This window comes from Heteronotia binoei, chromosome 1 (genome assembly GCF_032191835.1).
Source record: "Heteronotia binoei isolate CCM8104 ecotype False Entrance Well chromosome 1, APGP_CSIRO_Hbin_v1, whole genome shotgun sequence".
Classification (NCBI taxonomy): Eukaryota; Metazoa; Chordata; class Lepidosauria; order Squamata; family Gekkonidae; genus Heteronotia; species Heteronotia binoei.
In genome coordinates, this window is record NC_083223.1 from 230,001,353 (window position 1) to 230,022,422 (window position 21,070).

Consider the following 21,070-nt stretch of genomic DNA (forward strand, 5'->3'; position numbering starts at 1 on the left):
CCGCCTCTTGGGCATGCTCAAGATCAGCGCCAGAGCAGCAGCAGCGAGCCAGCTGCTGAAAGAGCAGCCACACTGCTTTCTCCTCCCCACTTCCTCACCGGATTGCGTGAGAAGGAAGTGGGGAGAAGGCAGTGGCACAGACACTTTTTCAGCAGCTGGCTCACCACAGCTGCCCCGGCACTAATCTTGAGCCCACCTGAGGGGTGGCATAGGAGCCCCCAGCCCCTGGCGCAGTTTTACATACTAATCAGCTGATTGACAGGGGGGTTCCACCTTTAGAGAACCCGGGAGTGCCATTCTGGGCATTAAAACTGTGATGAAGGAAAGAAGGAGGAGGAGGCAAATAGGGATTCGCCTCAGGGGCAGGGGGGAGACCAATTTTAATGTCCCTGCCCTTCTGGCGCCGTAGGTAAATGTCTAGTTTGCCTAGTGGGCGGGCCAGCCCTGCACAGCATCCTGATCTCAAGTGGGAGCATGTTCCACCAGGCTGGGGCCAGGACAGAAAAGATCTGGCCCTGGTTGAGGCTAAGCAAATGTCTTTTGGGCCAGGGACTATCAGTAGATGTTGATCTCCCAGTGGGGAGAAAGACAGAATACAAATTAAGTAAGTAAGTAAATAAGATGGGGGAGGCACCAGAAGTAGCAGGTTTATATGCAGATATTTGATTCTTCATGTGCCTTTTAGGCTTTGCAGGTAAGGACCAGGACTTTGAAGTGTGCCCAGAAAGCCAGTCCCAGATGAAGCACATTTAACCAGAATATGATTAGAACATGAAGAAGCACCTGTCCTATCTTTTGGATATACAACATCACACAGTTAATCTTCGGTCAGTAAATACTCTACCAAGTGCTAAAGAATTTAGCCATGTCCTCTTGACATTTGATCATCCCGCAATCCCAACTTTAATCCTCTCAATAGCTGACTATCTCTACACTTAAGGGTTTCTCCCTCAAGAATTTTTAAGAATCTTGTAATGGATTAGAACAGCTGTTTTTTAGGGGAATAGAAAGCAGGGTTTTAAAGGGTCTAAGAGTACCTTTAACCTTCTGTTTTCTGTTCTATTCACAAACTGTTTTAAAAGTTTCTGGAAGTTCATGATGGCATACCTGTCATGAACTTTGGTTTGTGAACCATGAACAGAGCAAAATTCATGATAAATTTTGCTTTATGGTTTGGTTCATGCCCATCTTTAGCTAGGAAAAGTTGAAGACAGCAGGAAAAGAAGAAGACTCAACATGATATGGACTGAATCAATAAAAGAAGCCGCAGCCCAAAGTTTGTAAGACCTAATAACAGCTGCAAATGATAGGACATTTTGGAGGATATTAATTCATAGGATCTTCATAAGTCAGAGGCAACTTTGATGGCACTTAACACACACACACACACAGGGTAAAGAGGCTTAGATGTTTTTAACTAAAATAACAAAAGAAACAAACAAACTGGTTACACCAACTTTTTAAAAACCTGTGAAACAAAACAAAAATGTTCACAAAAAAACTATAGAAAAACAGAAAGAAAGGAATAAGGACATATTAGTATATAGTCCTAGTCCAAGAGTATTCAGAAACTACAAACCTACAAGAGAGCAGAACACCTATTCCAACCTCTCAATCCTCAGAGGTGGCTATGTTACTGAGCAACAGCATCTCATTCTGGTCTGGAAAGGATAAATACATGAATCATTTGCCATCTTGGAAGGCGGGTGTCACTCATATCTGCTAAAATGTTCTAGTTGTTCTTAGAACACTGTATTTGGATTTACATCATTGACAGCTGACAGAATGTTGTTTATATTCTCTACTGTTTAATGCTAATTTAGCTGAGTTCTGATATTGGTTGGGGGGGGATTAATGCCTTAAACCCACTTGCTGTCAACCCATACTTAAGATTCCTCCCCCCAACAACCCCTATCAGATGGGTTTCTGTTTTGATAATTCATTCTCTTTATTCATCAATTGTGACACTCCTGGAGAAGTACAGGTTCATAGTCACTGTAGTACCAGAACATTTTTAAAGTTTATTTACTTCTTTAAAAATGATTTGCTGTCTTTTTAGTGCATTGAATGGACTTATAAATTGCTGTTCTTCTAATATGGTGGATCTGGGAATCCAGTAAAAAGTGACCCGTAACACAAACAGTTAAGAACAAGAAACTTAACCTTGATCATCCTAGAAATATATCATAACAGATTAATGGTTTGTGAATCCAGGTTCATCTGCATCTCATGGGATAGCAATAATCACTCAAGAAAGTTGGATTTTGCATTGGAAGCATTTATACAAGCCCCAAGAGGTACTGGCATTAAGTTGTGAACAAGCCATTTGGCTACTGCATAAACTAGTTTGCTCTGGGGTCATCCTTCCCGAGCTAAGGCAAAAATGTAGGAGACAGAGGCAAAAAACCCAAAAAACACCTGTGTGCTAGCTCATGCTGACTCAGCTTAGAGGGAACAGAGTTGTGCACACATGTGCAATATGCCAGGTTCCATCCTCGGCATTCCCTACTGAAAAAATCTCTGTCAGTCAATATTCCCTTAAATTATTTCATCTATTATCTATTGTGATTTAAGTTTTTTTAAAAAAACTTCTCTGATCTGCTGGGTTGTCTATCACATTCCCAACGATTCATTTTGCACCTATGTCACTTCGTGGGCTCAGACCCAAGATCTTCCCTGCCTCCCATCTAAGGGGAGGTTGCCTGTCTCCCATTAATTAGATTATTCAGTTCTATGCTACCCCTGGGACAAAAAAAAGTGATTATTGTGTATTTTGATGCACAACTGAAGAGGCTTTATCCAGGCCCAGATCAGATAGCTTGTTGTCTTTTGTTGACTGTCTTCCACAGTGACATCGCTACCATACCTGCAGACAACCTCTCTGTCATTGCAGATGGAAGCTCTCAGTGCTAGAATTCCAACAGTCCCCTTCATTTTGGGCTATGCTTTGGCATTTTTACAATATGCACAGCTATTAGAGTGGTCCCCTTGTCAGGCCATTATATTATTTTTCCCGACTCTATTGATAAACAGTTATCACTCCATTCCAGGGAAACCTGAGTATTCCTTTGCCATTCTTTTCTGTAGTCAATCCTTATTTTACTAAGACTATTAGCTCTTTGTAGCTTCCACTGCTGCCTTTTTCTGGCAAATTTATGTATTTATATATGACACTATAACAGAATATGTATTTTTGCTATATATTTTACCCTTCAGAGGATGCTCAGACTTGTTTTTCCTTATTTCTGGGATAGACCTAACATGCACCATTGGAAGCATTTCGATTCAAAATTCAAGCATCTCAACTTTTTTGGGAAAAGGGGAAAATTAGAGAAGGCTGATTACTCTTGGATCCATTTACTGCTCAGACACAGCACAAATTTCCTTTTTAGACTGAGTTTTTGAATGAAAGAACCAATTAAGACAGAAAAGATTAGGAGTATATCTAATTACCTTATTGGACCCTAAATTAGATAATAGCAATAATACTTCTGAAAACAAATTTGCTACTTGCAAACTTCAGAGATAATCTGTGCATACACACACACACACACACAAAATAGTTAATATATGTTTGGCACAGCTGTGATGCTAGCAGTAGATACTACTCACATTACTCTACTCATCACAACACTCATTCTTATATTGATTTTCTTTTAACATCACCCAATTGGTCCCAAGTGATAGCTGATTCTAACATAGGATCAATAAGTGCCTCCAATCACACTCCACTGATGCAAATCTATGAAGCTCAACCAGTCGCCTGAAGAATAAACACTGGGTTGTGGGAGATAAAGTGCATGCAAAAATATACATAAAATGAACTAAACTCTATCCCACTCTCATCACAGGCTGTCATGAAGGTGAATCTGAGAAATATGATCTTTAGTAAAATAAGTTCCAACAAAAACAACATGAACTTGTTGGATAGGCTTTGCTTGTAAAGATGAGCAAATAAGAAAATATTTGTATTTTGTTGTCATCAACAAATTTGTAACAAGTAGCAACTGAATGTACAAAATCAGCCAGGGGAAAAAAGAAAGCGACTAGAATCTCTTGACATTGGCAAGATACATAAGTTGATGACAGCTAGAAATCAGAATTGTTGGGTTAAGTATAAAATGCAAAAAACAAAATGCCTGAACTAAAGGAATAAAACATAATATCATAGACATGAAGAAGAAATTTGCTGAATGCTATAAACAACTTTAGATGCTGACCAACTCTGGATGGCTTTGGTACTCACCAAAAATTGTGCTTGGAAGGACCCTGCCATGGAAAGTTCTAGACTTTATGCTGAACTTCAAATGCAAAACTTCCAAAGCCTTCCAAAATGAGTATGAAGTCTGGGTGGTTTCTACCTCTCCTCTCCAAATGGTGATATGCTGGGTTCTCCAACTTTCTTGAATCTTCCTAGCTATAGTCCAGTGCATTAGTGCTACTGGCCATTAAGCAGTTGTGTTGTACAAGCAGTTGAAGGACTGTGAAGAGTTAATTCTTCATAGAGATAGAGAGCCTTAACTGACAGGCTGTTCCAAGAGATCTGATTGGTTAGCATCAACTGAGCAGAGAAAAATTTCTGAACTGGATGCTGAGGAGAATTCAGTCTGATTTTAGTCCTAGCTGAGAAGAGTCGAGTACTGACAGTTTTGGAATTCAGCCCTGACTGAGAGAAATTTAACACAGACAGGAGAATTGAGGAAAGTTGGCAGGAAAGTTTGGGAAGTAGGCTAAGACTCTCATTCGGGCCAAAGAAAGGGAAAAAAATTTCTAGTGAGAGGAGAATTTCCCTACCTAGTCAAACAGGGAGTTATCCCTGAAGAGTGAAGAGATCCTTGGTCTGGTGTGGTTAGAAGCTGGCATTAGAGACCATAAAATAAGTTAAAAACTCAAGGCAAGTACTGGTGTTTCAAGAGAAGGGGTTTGAGAAGGAAAGAGTGCACCAGCCTTCTGGAAACTGAAAGAGCCAGAGAAGATGCAAATAAAGTGTACTGATGTGTTTGGGGGAAAGTCCTGAACAACAGCCTCTCAACAAAGGCTGATTTCGCACTTACCTTTTACTGGCGCGACCACCCTCCTCACGCCGGCGGATCTGCAGGGATTTCGCACCAGAAGCGCCGGCGCAGCAAAAGAGCCGGCAACTTCCGTCGCGGAGCCAGCTCAAACGTTTTCCTGCTTCTTGGCGGTTTCCGTTTGAGCTGGCTCCGCGACGGAAGTTGCCGGCTCTTTTGGCTGCGCCTGCGCTTCTGGTGCGAAATCCCTGCAGATCCGCCGGCGTGAGGAGGGTGGTCGCGCCAGTAAAAGGTAAGTGCGAAAATGCCCATAGAGATTTAAGTCACTATGAAAAACTTAAGAAACTCTAATTAGCCTGAAACATAAGAACTGAAATCTGTGCATGCACTGGTTTTACCTCAGAGTTATCTATTTTGAGTTACTTCAGAAATTTTATGCCTAATTTCACCTGACTTTCTCCCTCTAAGTTAAATAAAATATTGTTATTTTTGAATTTCAAAATGGCTTGAGTGCTATTTAAGTTAAAGATTCTTCCCTCAGGTTCCTGGGCTGAGCCAACAGCCAACATATTGTGACAGGATGGGACAGCCAGAGTTCTTCAGCAAAGAAGAAAGTACATTATCCCACATGTTCCCCAGAGAGTACTGAGATCGGGAACTCAAAATCTCCTAGTTATCCCCGGGCCAAAAGAAGCCCGCTTAAAATCTACAAGGGACTGGGCCTTTTCTGTTACAGCCCCCTCCTGGTGGAACCAGCTGCCGGAAGAGGTGAGGGCCCTGCGGGACCTCGCCCAGTTCCGCAGGGCCTGTAAGACAACCCTCTTCCGGCTGGCCTATGACTAGCTGGTACAAGAAACTGAGTGTAGTTACACTAGATGTCTGCTGTCCCTAATGTTTTAAATGGTTTAAATGTCTTAAAATTTTAAATGTATTAATTATTTTAACTGTTTTTATGCTTAAATTCTATTTATGTCAAATTCTTATGTTGTGAGCCGCCCTGAGCCACTTGTTGGGAAGGGCGGGATATAAATAATAAAATAAATAAATAAATAAATAAATAAATTACTAGGGTGGCTCTGTCACAAAAGGGGGAAAAAACAGGGAAAATCTTGCTACTGAGAGAAGGAAGAGTACGGCGCCATGGATCATCATAACAGTACTTTGCCCCCTCCCCCCCAAAAAAAAATCCTTCAGAGCTAGGATATAGAGCTGTTCATGCATTGAGATATGACATGAAGAGTGGAGGAGATGGAGGAAGATCATGTACTCAGCATTAACAGGTACAGGGAAGGAAAGATGGGGAAGTTAGAAGTAGCTGCAATTTGATGTCTTAAGTCTCAGTGGTATGTCACACTTAACATGGAGGGCAGGGCAAGCATATTTCTGGACTCTTATATACACAACAGACTGACCCAAAGAAACAGACATTCATACTTACCTGGATAGGATCGGGTTTCAGCCTTTGCAAAAAAAACAGCAGCATTTTCTAAATCAAGAGATAACAAAAAAATGAAATCAAACAAATAATTACGAGGCTAAATTTTTTTATAAAGCCCCAGGCCTAAATGGTTTTGCTGGGGAGATCTACAAGCAATTAAAAAGTGGGACCTCACCTAACAGCTCTTTTCAAACAATATATTCAGTGGCAGAAAGTCTATTCCTGATAGCCAATATAGTGTAGTGCCTAGTGCCAGACTAGAATCTGGGAGACCCAGGTTCAAATCCCAACTCTGCCATGGAAGCTCACTGGATCAGCTTTGGGCCTGTTATTCTTTCTCTTATCCTAACCTACCTCACAGGCTGTTGCTGTGAGGGTAAAAAGGAGGAGAGATCTGCACTGGGAAGAAAAATGGAGTATAAATATGTAACTAAATAAAAATATATGGTATGAATAGGGTTTATTTGAATACATAAACCAGGTTAACCCCCTCCCCCTTCTACAACGCTGGGACTGTATGGAGCCATTGCTATATTACAACCAAGATGCTAGACAATTAACTGCAGTTTTTGATACCTGAATATGTTCCATTTCTCCAAGTATACCAAGAAAGACCAAAATGGATTTGTAACATATAGACAGCTCACAAATTTTGGTAACAGGCCTTTAGATATGGTTCATAATAGCGGTTATTATTCCCCTGGGAACATTCTAATTGGATGGATCAATTATCCTGCTCTGACAAATGGGTAGGGGACCAGCATTACTGTATGACATCATTGAATTGTATCATTCATCTATGGCTACAGTGCATACCTACAGTCCAGTGGATTGACAAAGAGTTCTAGTAAACAGGATTACATTGCAGCTCCCTGCTTCCCACTACTTGGCACATTTACAGAGCCCTTGGGAAAGGCAATATGAGCTAGTCAATAACTTTATAATTAGCAGTTGCATTCACAACTGCAGCCAGAATACCTATAGAATACAAGTTATCTCTCTCTGTGAACAGTGCATTAGGTATCTATGGGTTAATGTTGCTAAATCTTATTTATAAAAAATCAGCCTCAGAACAATGTAAAACTGATTATGCCATGATTTAAAGGAATAGGACACACATAACTATTTGAAATGATTAGGCAGTCACTTCCCAGTTTTAACTTTCTTTTCCAGCACTGCTAGTACCACTGTGTTCTTTCAAAACGGCAAACATGGTTTGAAAAATCCATCCTCTAGAAAATAAAATGCATCCCTCAATTAAAAATAAATGTTCAGGAAAGTCACATATGCATGAAGGGATGTGCATATCTAACTTAAAACATTACTATGATGTGATCCAGTTCAACTGATGGAGAACAAAGACAAACTTGGGTAAACATAAAATTGCCTGTCAACTAATTTCCATCTGCAAAATCAGCATCCTTTCTCCTGCTGCCCTACATTGTCTGGAGACTACACAGAGTCCCTTTTTGAAAACCACTTTCTCAGTATGTAAAAGATGGAATTATCCACTTGCTTCCCTAGTTTCACCACTAATACCTGCTTTAGATCATCCCATTGTCAATGGTACACTGAAATAGAACAAGTCAGACAAGACAAAATCCCAAGAATTATACAGAATTAGAGATTAGGGGGGGGGGGATTTGTCCAAGAATTTTCTGGTGACCCCAGTGCCATAAAGATAATCTGGCTCAAACCAGGTATCACGTCGAGCATTTTAGTACAAATACTACTGTAACACAGCAAGCTACTCACCCTGTCACTGAAATTGAATATTTTTCAAAATTTTAATCCCACTACTCCCACATTTCTTGCAGACTTGCAGCTTGCTCCCTCCAATAACAAATTTGTAGGCCAAGTGCCTATTACTAGGGCAATAGAGCAGACTATCCATGGACAAGGCAGGGATTTATGAACATTTGTGGGATTCCCTAATCAAGTAGAAAAATATTTCTGTGGGGGTTTTTTTTTCTGTTGAAAGCGGTCTGATGAGGACTGAGCAAGCTCAGTGGCCTCAGAATGTTGAGACCAGATGAGAACCAGTGTTGGTTGAGACCAGATAAGAACCAGTACAGAGACATGGAGAACCAGTGTGATATAGTGGTTAGAGTGTCAGACACATCTCTGAAAGACCCAAATTTGAATCTCTCCTGTGCCGTGGAACTCATAATGATTGGCTTGGATCATTAGGAAAAGGGCAGACATACAACTATTCTAAATAATTTAATTCTATTCTTCCTGCCTGCATGAAAACTGTACAGCCATTTAAGAATATGGCATCTGCGTAAGAATATGACACTTAGTAAATCAAAACTACTTTTTATACAAAATGTTTTCCATATAAAATACAATTTCTTTGATATAGAGCATTTTTATGCCATTTATTTACCATTTTTATGCTGCATGCCATTTTTCCCCATATATGTGAGATACTCTATTTTCGTAGCCAAATCTATGTGACCGATTTTTTTGGGGGGGGGGGGGGATTGACTTTAACTTTAATTACACTAGTTCTAGCAATTTTTGGTAGTATTATTGCAAAAGACAGATTACCAGAATTTTGTTCTGAGCATGGAGAAAACAATATAATATAATCCCCTCCCCCCGCTGCAATTTTGAAGAGAGAAGAAGAGATTGGATTTATGCCCTGCCCTTCACTTGGAGTCTCAGAGTGGCTTACAAGCTCCTTTCCCTTCCTTTTCCCGCAACAGACACCCTGTGAGATAGTTGAGGCTGAGAGAGCTATGACGGAAACTGCTCTTGAGAGAATATCTCTGAGACAGTTATGACTGATCCAAGATCACTCCAGCAGTTGCATGTGGAGAAGTGGGAATCAAACCTGGTTCTCCCACATTCTTATGCACACTGTACCAAACTGGCTCTCAGCAGAAACAGAATGGTTACCAAATTCAGTGATATCCCCTTTTTATGACTACATACTGTAACTCTATGCTATTTAGCTCATTCCTATCATATGCACTTTATTTTCTAACTGTGTAACCTCTATTCTTAAACTGTTGTTATTATTCCCCCCTTTCTTTTTTGGAATATCTTTGGTTTATATACAAAATCAATAAAATATAATCTCAAAAGAAGTTATTGGTGCTGAAGAAAAAGGAAAATGCTCCTCACCATAATGAATAAACTGATTCATGCTTTCAAAAAAGCACATTGTAATGAAATAATTTTATTAGAAATTTAGTCTATATTTTCTTGATCGCTGTTACTAGAACAAATCAAAAAGAGATGAAGCAGCTCCAGTCCCATGCATTAACTATAATGAAAGCAACATACTTCCCAGAGACAAGCTCAGTGGAGTGGAGAAATAAAAATCTGTAGCCAGAGGGAGCTCACTAAACTAGCCATTCTTTTTTTCCTGCAATGAATAAATTCTTTCTCCCTTTCCTTCATAGTCCTGCAGGTTTGGTCCTTCAGTGCTAAGGCATTTTTTTTTTTTAAACCTCTCTCTGTTTCTTCCTCTCTGCCTCATCCCTAACCATAATCCCATCCATCACAGTGAAGTAAAAGCATGTTCATTTTTCTCAAGGCACAGATGTGTGAATAGACCATGTGCAGAAACTAATCAGTGGCTGAGGAGGGACCTTAGGGCTTACTGGTTAGGAACCAGCATCCATGTGTTGTAAGGAGTCCCATCTTCAGGTCTTGTGGGGTATTTCTCCAGTAAGGAATATCATAATCCTTTATGTTATATATCTTTCTTGGTTGATGTGATCCAAGATCTTTTCTTGAATCAAATGCTAAATGTTTAACCTTTTCAAATTTTGTGTGTGTGTGTGTGTGTGTATGCACACATATATACAAGCACACACACACACACACATTGTACTTTTAATGTCTCTTCAGTGTTTATAAAATAAATAAATGAGGAAATAAGAACTCTAAATACAAAGATATATTTGTCCCATTCTATTTGTCGTTTCAGAAATTCACTGTGTTCTGCCTTCTGCCCCTTAATTCTGCCTTAAATAGGGGAAACTTTAAAAATTAATTCCAGAATTATGCACAGTTAGCGTGCTGAAGTTTTTAGTTCCCTCAGCTGGTTTGCACTCCCCACCCCCACGTGAGAAACATGGTCTGATTGCAAAAAACAGTCTTCATGTTTCATTCACACACATATATTGTCACATTTGCTGATAAAATACAGCACAAAGGGAAACCTCATGTCATTACGCACAGTCACATCAAGATCACTTTTTATTGTTGTATTCTACCAATATGCACACAATTAATGTAAGGTGTGAATAGCTTGAATAGCCCAAGCTAGCCCAGCCTTGGAAGCTAAGAAAAGTTAGCTATGGTTAGTACTTTGATGGGACACCACCAAAGAAGCCAAAGGCTACTATGAAGAAGAAGGCAATGGCAAACCACCTCTGCTCATCTCTTACTCTGAAAACCCCTCAAGAGGTCACCAGAAGCTGGTTGTGACTTGATACCACTTAATTATCAAAGGTGTGAGTAAATACATACAAGAACAGAGCTCTGTATAAAATTTGCACATATAAATATCTGCACAACTTAGGATGTGCAACAAAAAAAATTGAGGGTTCCTAATGTATTGTTTCATTTCAAAACCTAATGAGAAATTCAGAAGCATCCCTGGCATTATTGAGTAAATAATTAAAGTTGTATTTGATTTGAGTAAATAGCAATACTGTCAAACTATTTTCTTATTACCTTATTTGATTCCTAACTATACTGATTGCTTTCTCCTTTTTTTTGCCTTCTCCCTTCATTTGTAACTCAACAATTAGGATACTGCATAAATCATTTTTTTTAAATGGACAATCATCTATATCTCCCCTTCTTCCCCCTAGGCATCTTTGCTCTTTATTGTTGTGTTATCACTGTATGGTGCTTGTGTTGTATTTGACTGTTAAATACCAGAAACATTTAATAAAATTCACTTTTAAAAATAAATAAATGTGGCTGTGCAGATGGCCACAGCATAATGCAGCATTTGTTTAATTTATATTCCATTCTTCTTTCAAAAAGCTTGCAGCCATTGGCATGGGGCCTAGAGACAAGGGCATAAAATAATTCATAGTGCAGAGACTTGTTCTTTCTCTCTCTTACACTAGAACTCAGGGTCACCCAATAAAACTGATGTGCAGTACTTTCAGTACAGAGAAAATGACTTCTTCATATAAGCAAATGATTAATGTATAGGATTTGCTGCCACAAAGTGCAATAAATGGCCTTTTGCCTCAGATTGATTCTAGAATGGGATTGGGCAGATTGGCAGAGGACAGAATAATCCACAGTTATTAGCCATGATAGCTAAATGGAATCTCCATGTACAGTGGCAGTATATTGATAAATTCTAGGTGCTAGCCACAAACAACAGGAGTGGGAGCTGTCTTTTGGCCAGTGCTGTGGAATCAGGTTCAAATCAAATCCACTCTACAAGCTTCTCTGGCAGAGTGTCCTTGGTTCAGCCATGCATTCTCAACCCAACCTATACTGGTGTCACTGTAAGCATATAATGGAGGAAGGAAAAATGTTGTAAACCATTTTGCAGTGCTGGAATAAACCCTGTGGAGGCCCCTAAGCAGTTAAAATCCTGGGGGCCCCCTCACAAATTATTTTAGAATCTAAGTGCCCGTCCCACAGCCCATGGCCCCTGCTGCAGCCTGCAAGAACTTTCTCAAAAGCCCCTTTGACAAAGTTGTGGGGGAGAGGCAAAGAGAGGCAAACTTGGCAACAATGCCAGCAGCAGATGCACCAGGCAAGTTGGGCAAAGAGCAGATTGGTTGCTGGCTGTGCATGTAGGTTGGGAGGGCTGTAAGCAGAGGAAAACCGGGGCTGGGGGGGGGAGCCAGCTGGGGCCCCAAAAAGGTGTGGGGGCCCTTAGGCCAGTGCCTACTTGGCCTAATTGTTAATCTAGCTCTGCCACTTTGGGTACCCACTGAGGAGAAAAGTGGAGTATTAGTGGAGTATAAATAAAGTAATAAAATTATTTTCATGTTGTTCAGGACATGGATGAACCCAGCCTTGCTTAGTTTTGAAAATGCAACAGCATCATATGTATGACCTCTGGATTTTTTTCACTGAAGAGTGTCTATGATAAGACACTATGCAAAGTGTCTATGATAAGCAAAAATGTACCTCGATGAAACAAAACAAGTCAATTATTTGAAATGCTACTATTTCACTACAGCATAGGCTTTGAAAGTAGCAACTCTTGTAAGTGATTTACAAACTGGGCATCAATAACGTAAAATTCAAGTACACAGCATGGGAAAAGGAATTCAGCTCAGTAGTTGAACTTTGACAACCTTGACTAATTCCCTATGAGAGCGAAATTATAGTGAAGTCAAAAAAACTATTTTTAAAATGGTTGGGTACATGACAAAAATAAATGATGACGAAAGTGTAAACAGAACTTTGAAATATGAAAACAGTGCAGAGAAGCTGAGTTCTTTGCATTTGTCTTCACCACAAGAAGCTGCAGGCATATCCATATTGAACTATGTTTTGCGTATGTGCATGTTGCAGCTGAAGCATTTTGTCTGTAGTGGTGATAAGAGATGACAAATTCTCAGCAAGCACCCACTGTACTGGAATAGATGCAGACAACTAAACTGAAACTCAATCGAGACAGAACTGAGCTGCTGTTGGTCAAATGGAGAAATTGCTCTGAGCTGTAGAGTCAGCCTATCCTGGAGTAGGTTCACTCCCCCTGAAGGAGCACGTTTATAGCTTAGGGGTGCTACTAGATGTGGGCCCATGGTTGGAGGCTCAGGTCTACTCCATGGCATGTAGCACCTTTTATCAATCAATCAATCACATTTTATTTGTATCCCGCCCTCCCCGACCAAGCGGCTCAGGGCAGCTAACAGCATAAAATTCGGTACATACATTGTATAATAAATAACATTTAAAAACAGTTAATTAAAATCCATAAAATTCTGGAAACATTAATACATTTAGTGCTATTCCATCGGCGAGTTTATTTGGCAATTTAGTAGCATCAGCTGGTGAAGGCCATTTGGGACAGGATGGTTTTGCAGGCCCTGCAGAATTGTTCAGTGTCCCGCAGGGCCCGCATTTCCTCTGGACGTTGATTCCACAGCTGTGGGGCCAAAACTGAGAAGGCCCGAGTACGAGTACTCTGGAGTCTTACCTCCTTTGGGCCAGGGATAGTCAGCAGGTTCTTCCCTGCTGACCTCAGTGCTCTCTGGGGTTCATACGGGGAGAGGCGGTCCCTAAGGTAGGCAGGTCCTCGGCCATATAGGGCTTTAAAGGTAATAACCAGCACTTTGTAGTGAATCCGGTATACAACTGGCAGCCAGTGCAGTTCACGCAGCCCCGGCTGTATGTGCTCCCGCTTTGGGAGCCCCAGCAACAGTCTGGCAGCCGCGTTCTGCACCAGCTGCAGCACAAAGGCAGCCCCATGTAGAGGGCATTACAGTAATCCAGTCTCGAGGTGACCGTTGCGTGGATCACTGTTGCCAGGTTCCAACGCTCCAGGAAGGGGGCCAACTGCCTTGCCCGCCTCAGATGAAAAAAGGCTGACTTGGCAGCGGCTGCTATCTGGGCCTCCATTGATAATGAAGGCTCCAGTAGAACTCCCAGGCTTCTAACCCAGTGCGCTGCTTTCAGCGGCGCCCCGTCAAAGACCGGAAGAGATATTTCCCCTCCTAGAGCTCCCCGACCCAGGCAAAGGACCTCTGTCTTCGCCGGATTCAATTTCAGCCCGTTCAGTCTTAACCAAGTTGCCACGACCTGCAGTGCCAGGTCCAAGTTCTCTGGGACGCAGCCAGGTCGGCCATCCATTAGTAGATAAAGCTGGGTGTCATCTGCATATTGGTGACACCCGAGCCCGTACCTCCTGGCAATCTGGGCAAGGGGGCGCATATAGATATTAAATAGCATCGGCGAGAGAACTGCTCCCTGAGGCACCCCACAGTGTAGTGTGCGCCTCTGGGAGAGCTCTCCCCCGATTGCCACCCTTTGTCCCCGATCCTCAAGGAAGGAGGAAAGCCATTGTAAGGCCAACCCCCTAACCCCAACATCGGCGAGGCGGCGGGTCAGTAGCCGATGGTCGACCGTGTCAAAAGCGACCGACAGGTCTAACAACATCAGCACCGCCACACCGCCCCGATCCAGATGCCGCTGGAGGTCATCCACCAAGGCGACCAGCACTGTCTCCGTCCCATGACCCGGGCGAAAGCCGGACTGGCAAGGGTCTAAGATGGAAGCGTCATCCAGAAAACCCTGTAACTGCAACGCCACTGCCCTCTCTATGATTTTACCTAAAAACGGTAAATTCAAGACCGGCCGGTAATTTGCCAATTCGGCCGGATCTGCTGTGCTTTTTTTCAGGAGGGGGCGAACCAAGGCCTCTTTTAAGGGCATTGGGAAGCGCCCCTCCAAGAGGGATCTATTTATGATGTCCCGTAAAGGACATCTAAGCTCCCTCAGGCAAGATTTAATTAGCCAGGAGGGGCATGGGTCTAAATCGCAAGTTGTTGGGCGTGCAGAGGAGAGATCCACTCACTGGATCACAAGCTACAACCATTCCTCAAAAAGCATGATCTGGCCATGGTGATACATGCTCTGTTCACATCCAAGTAAGAAGAAGATATTGGATTTATATCCTGCCCTATACTCTGAATCTCAGAGCCTCAGAGTGCTGGTTCCTTTAAGGCCTTGAACATCCATAGTTCCTAAAGAACCATCGTCTCCTGCACTATCCAGCCCACCACCTGAGATCTGCCTCTCGTGCCCTGCTCTCCATGCCCACCTTCAGAGGTGAGGTGAGTGGTGACTAAAGACACAGTATTTTCTGTGGTGGCACCCAAGCTTGGAATGCCCTGCCCCTTGAGCCTTGCCTGGTATCTATTTTACTTTCTTTTAGGTGACAGGCCTAAATAGGGTTCCCATTCCCCCACCCCTAGTGGGGGTTCTCCCAATTTCAGGGCCTCCAGCCCAGCAGTATGCCACCAGCCCTGCCCTCAAAGACCTACATCATTGCATGATGTGCCTGGAAGTGATGTAACTGAGCCAGCACATTGTGCGGGGGGATGATCTAGCATTTGGATAAAAAACTCTATGGTGCTAGAGTATCCCCTGCATGATATGTCTGGTGCAAAGATGTCTTGTCTGCACTACATTCATGTGAAAAAGTCCCCCACCAGCCACTAGGTAAGACTTGGCAACCCTGGGCCTAAATGGATATTTTACCTACATCTTTTTAAAAGGTAGTCCCCTGTGCAAGCACCAGTCACTTCCGACTCTGGGGTGACGTCACATCACAACGTTTTCACAGCAGACTTTTTAATGGAGTGGTTTGCCATTGCCTTCCCCAGTCATCTATACTTTCCCCCCAACAAGCTGAGTACTCATTTTACCAACCTCAGAAAGATGGAAGGCTGAGCCAACCTTGAGCCGGCTACCTGAACTCAGCTTCCACCAGAATCAAAATCAGGTCATCATGAGCAGAGCTTGGACTGCAAAACCGCAGCTCACCACTCTATGCCATGGGGCTCTTTTTATACATCTTTTTACCCAGGCTTTTAATTAAGGGTTTTATGTTATCCTTTTAAATTGTTTGCTTCTGTTTTATGGGTAGGTTTTAAAAAATATATAATGCGTATATCTAATGGCTTATTTTTAATATGTTGATGTGGCTTTAATTGTAACATGCCTTGAGCAGGATTCTGAAGAGATGGCACAGAACTATCCTGAATAAATGAATAAGACAGCCTGATGGAGTTATCTCCTAACACTGGGATTCAGAGGCTTGCTGCCTCAGAATATTGGAGGTTCCCTTTACTCACCATGGCTAGTAGCCATTGATGGGCCTATTCTCCATACATAGCTTCTCCTCCCTCTTTATCTTCACATCCATGTGTGGTAGATATGTGAGAGAATGTGACTGGCAGACAGACCACCCAAATGAGAATCATTGCTGAATGGAGGTATGAACCCAGGACAACCTAGTTCTAAGTCTGATTCCTTTTCCAGCATGTTTTATTGTTCCTCACCCATTTTCTCTTGTCAAATGGAGTGAGCATCTCCTAGCTCATTTGCAGGGTAGCTGCTCACAGCAGACTAGAAAGGGGTTGACCTTCCAAAGGGTGGAATCAGCACTCCAGACTTTACTTGAGTCCACCAAATTTACCTTTATTGACTGTGGTTACATTTACCCAGCCTGGCTACAAAGTGTGATCCCCTCTTCCTCCACTGCCTACCCCCCAGGTATGCCATATTGCCATTTGTAAGGCCTTACCCAACAGCTGAACCTACCACCAGAGCCCAATCCCCCCCCCCCCCCATATCCCAGCCTGGTCAGGCCCATGCAATCCAGGGTGGAGGAGGCCAGGATCCATCTGCAACCCATAGAGTACCTATCAGCCACACTTTCCTCATGGAATGTTCCCTGGTAGGTGCCTCAAAATCTGGTTGCCATGGCTGGTTGTTGGCAAGACATCCTGGCCACAATCCCCATGGGCCTTGCCAAATCCAGGTCCAACTGCCCTGCCTGTCACATCTCTACTCCATACACAGTCCACTGCATTCAAGCCTTGTCCTTTAAAGACAAGAATCCATGTACTCTCCAGTCTGATTCCAAATAAGATGCATTTTTTAAGCTGAATGAAGCTGTGCACGAGTCTTGTCCCTTAAAATCTGGAAGCTGGAAAGCAGCCCACGACCTGCACAGTGAACTAATGTATTTAAATTGCAGCTGCATATCCATGAAAGTCTTTTTATAAACTTTTATGAAGGCTCCAGTGAAGGGTATTGTATGTCTTGGTGTCATGATAAGCTTTTGAAAAGGTCATACTTGAGACCACTTCCTTCACGCTAAGTAATCTGTCTTTTTTCTGACATTATTAACATTTCAGTGTCGACAGTATGTTTATGAAGCTTTCTGGAAATAGGTATTATGGAATATAGAGACGTTCGTTCATGGCAAGGGAAAGGAAGTAATCCATTTACATTTTTAATTGCCTAGCACCTTTTTGCTCAAAGTTCAGCTCATGCTGTCTACATCCTTGACAGCAGAATATAATTCATAGGAGAACAGCGGATTCCCAGACACATACATATGCCCATCCTAATTCTGACTGAAAGAAATAATACTGCAAACCAGAACATGTAACAAGCAATCCCTTATCCCAGTAATGGTGCTCAAAGGGATGCCAAATTTGATTTCAAAAAAATACTGTCCCATCTAGGCTTGCCAGTCCCCAGATCCAGGCAAGGGATCCTTCAGTTTTGCAGGCTCCTCTCCATCGCCAGTCGGCTGGCTGGTGGGGGAAGCTATGATGTACCTTTAAATCTCCTCAGGTTTAGAAGAAGCTTGTAAACTCTTTGTGTTTTGGAATATGTGTGTGTGCCTTTAAATCTCAGTAGGAGGAAAGCTGCATGGGGTGGGGCGAACAGACAAAGCCACATGGCTCTTCTCAGTGAGTGTGTGAAGCTGTGCGAAATGAAGAGAGCACAGTCCCTCTGTTTGCTTTGCATTCGTTGCAGAAGTTGTTTACATAGTAAAATGGTTGTTAAAGTGTAAACTAGAACCTGATTACAGGATGGAAGATTACAGGATGTGTGTGTATATATATATATATATATATATATTTGGCCGCTGTGTGACACAGAATGTTGGACTGGATGGGCCATTGGCCTGATCTAACATGGCTTCTCTTATGTTCTTATGTTCTTAAAACTCCACCCGCTAGTCTGCTTTGATCCTTACTTTAGTTTCCCTGTGTTAGTCTGAAGAAGTTAGTTAAAATACAACAGACTGTTACATTTAGCAACTCCCATGAGTAAACTGCCCCAGTGAGATCAGAAAAGTATGATCTCAACTTTGGCTGCTTTGTAATTGTGTGTATGTGTCCCTTAATAAAGCCATGCTTGGAAATGCTACCAAAGCCAGGGACTTGTGGGGATATTACATTTAGTGAAGGTGCAGCTGGTAGGGAACACTTTGAAGGCACAAAAGAGGATGAGGAAATGAAGCCTGTATTCAGGGAAACTGCTATGCTGTATTTTATTTATTCATTTAGGGAATGGGAAAATGTCCTGGCTCCACCTCCAGTCCCCAGGTATTTCCTGAGTTGGATCTGGCAACCGTAGTCCCACCATGTATGGCATGATGGTACTGCAAGTGTAACAAAAGGATGGGACTTGAGAAGTGATGGGTACGACCTGTTGGGGCAAGAGGGTGCAGGCTGAAAACGTCTGAGGACTAAAGTAACTTCACCTATCTAGGCAGTCTATTGGATATTTCCCCCCAGTCTGGAAGACTCTAAAAGCCCTGCCTGCCAGTTTGATTACTTTCCAGCCCTGATCCCATAGCCTTCTACTTCCTCATACCCACCTTGCTGGCCACGCTAAGCTTCTGATATCAAGAACCAGCATATGATATATGGAAGGGCTGTGGCTCAGTGGATGGATGACCTGCTCAGCATGCAGAAGGTCTCGGGTTCTCAATCCCTCACATCTCCAGTTAAAAGAACCACGCAGTAGGTGATGTGAGACTCTGGATTGCTGCTGCCAGTCAAAGTAGACAATACTGACTGTGATGGACTGATGGTCTGATTCAGTACAAGACAACTTCATGTGTGATGGAATCTGTAAGTTTTGGGGTTGGGGGTTATAGGTACATCGCCATCATTTTCCATACCAGACAGAGCTCTGTTTCCTGTCTGAGGACTGAAAAAGCCCCAACAGCCAGCTGCATTCTTCTTAGCATCCCTATTCTCCCCCACCCACCCTGCACCAGACTCCTATTTCCAAAATTGCCTCTGGGTCAATATATCTAGCGGTGCATGAAGTCCCACTGAGAAATTTAGCTAATCATATCAACATTCTTTTGTCTTCCCTGAAAATTCCTCAGATGTTTCACCTCAGGAGAAGAAGCCCCGTCATTTGCTTCAGATTTTGCTTTAGGCAAAACTGCATCAGAAGGCTGATCTTTGGCTGTCTCCAAGTGCTACCAGACAAGGCATATTAATATAACCCTGCTCAGTGTGGGAAAGTAAGATTAATGCAACTGCCTGTTGGGGCTGCTTTATTGCTTTGAAGAAGCAGAAAGCAGAGTGCTACCTGGTATAAAAACAGGCCTCCAGGATGAGGGGAAAATATCCGTTTATGTTTCAGTGTATGAAGCACAAATAGTTGCAACTCCCTCAATTGTTCTCATCTCTTGTATCTTCACAAATCTCACCTTCCCTGTAGGCATGCAGATCTATAATGTTGGTGTGGAGGAGGGAGAAACTGAGAGGATGTTGCAAAATAACATTAGGAAACTAAACCAGGGGTCAGAAGTAGAGTGTGTGTGTTTGTGTGTGTGTATGAAGTGCCATCAAATCATAGCTGTTTTATGGTGACTCGCATAGGGAAGACATTAACAGAGGTGGTTTGTCATTGCCTCCCTCTGCACAGCGACCCTGGATTTCCTTACTGGTCTCCCATCCAAATACTAACCAAAGCTGACCCTGCTTAGCTTCTGAGATCTGATGAGATCAGGTTAGCCTGGGCTATCCAGGTCAGGGGGGGGGGAAAGCAGATAATAGAGAAAGCCACATTTTCAGAACAGCATTGTCAAAATTCTCTCACCTCCTAAAAAAAAAATCCCAAGAGAACAAATCCACTAGTCCCTGTTTTTAACCCACCCTTAAATTGCTCCAGCTTCACATCTCTTCTCCCAGACCACTTTGAATGTAAGGGCTACTCCACTAGTCTTCTAATATTCAGCTCCAGCTGTTGGTCTGAAATTTCTTAGATCAGCAAAATACTGAGTGCTTCTAACCACCTCGGATAGCCAGATGCAAAGGAGTTGGATTTTGTATCTTTAACAACTGCATTCAACAGAGAATTTCAGCAGGTGCAGACTCCCACAGATGCGTGACAAAGTGCAGATTCAGCAATTCCCTGTTCCATACCATTACTCACAGTACAACAGCTGTGTTTTCCGAGGCATCAGGGTGTCTTTGTCTATTCATTTCCAGGTTTTCAAGAAATGCACAATTTACAGCACTTGGGGGGCAGAAAATGAGAAGCGTTACTTCACTCTATTAGTGGCCCTGAAGTAGGCCTTGCAAGGGATACAAGTGCTTCACAGCATATAATGTACCTAGGCAGCAAGAATACTGCCAAATTCTTGATCAATGCCAATTTATTATTCAGTGTCAAACTGCTGAACAAAAATATCCACTCGTGTTACATTAATAGTTCATGAGAACAATACCTCAGTCTGCAAGGTTTATTTATTTTTGTTTAAATCTAACCTGCTCACTTACTTATTTAATTCTATTCTGCTTTTTCATTTCCGTATGGGAAGCATCAAGGCAGCTGGAAATAATAAAAATCAGCAAGTAACAAAAACCCAAATTTAAAAAACAAGCAAAAATTCAAAATAGTAACTAGTAAAACACAAAAAGGCATCAGAGTACCAATGCAACAACCACTAGCAGGAGCAGCTGGAGTGCTATACTAAGTCAAGGGCTTAACAGTGTCTCAGCTTGGCGACTAAAGGTGGGCAGGTTGCTTCATGGCCCTCTTGAAGCAAGAAATTCTCATGCGTTGAGTGCCACAGATGGCAGCAGAATATGAAGCATGACCTCTGCCAATGACCTCAGCACAG

The 21,070-nt window shown here is 42.4% G+C and overlaps 1 protein-coding gene across 6 annotated transcripts in view; it reads right to left on the reverse strand.

Annotated features, from left to right (window-relative positions):
• Positions 1 to 21,070, reverse strand: part of NRXN1 (neurexin 1) — a 1,496,060-nt gene that overhangs the window by 1,181,219 nt on the left and 293,771 nt on the right. The window contains exon 3 of one of the 6 annotated variants that reach the window (XM_060249073.1): positions 6,451 to 6,498. The exons of the other annotated variants lie outside the window; for them this stretch is intronic. Coding sequence (XP_060105056.1) covers positions 6,451 to 6,498 — 48 coding nt within the window. The remainder of the gene's footprint in view (positions 1 to 6,450; positions 6,499 to 21,070) is intronic. 6 annotated transcript variants of the gene reach the window in all.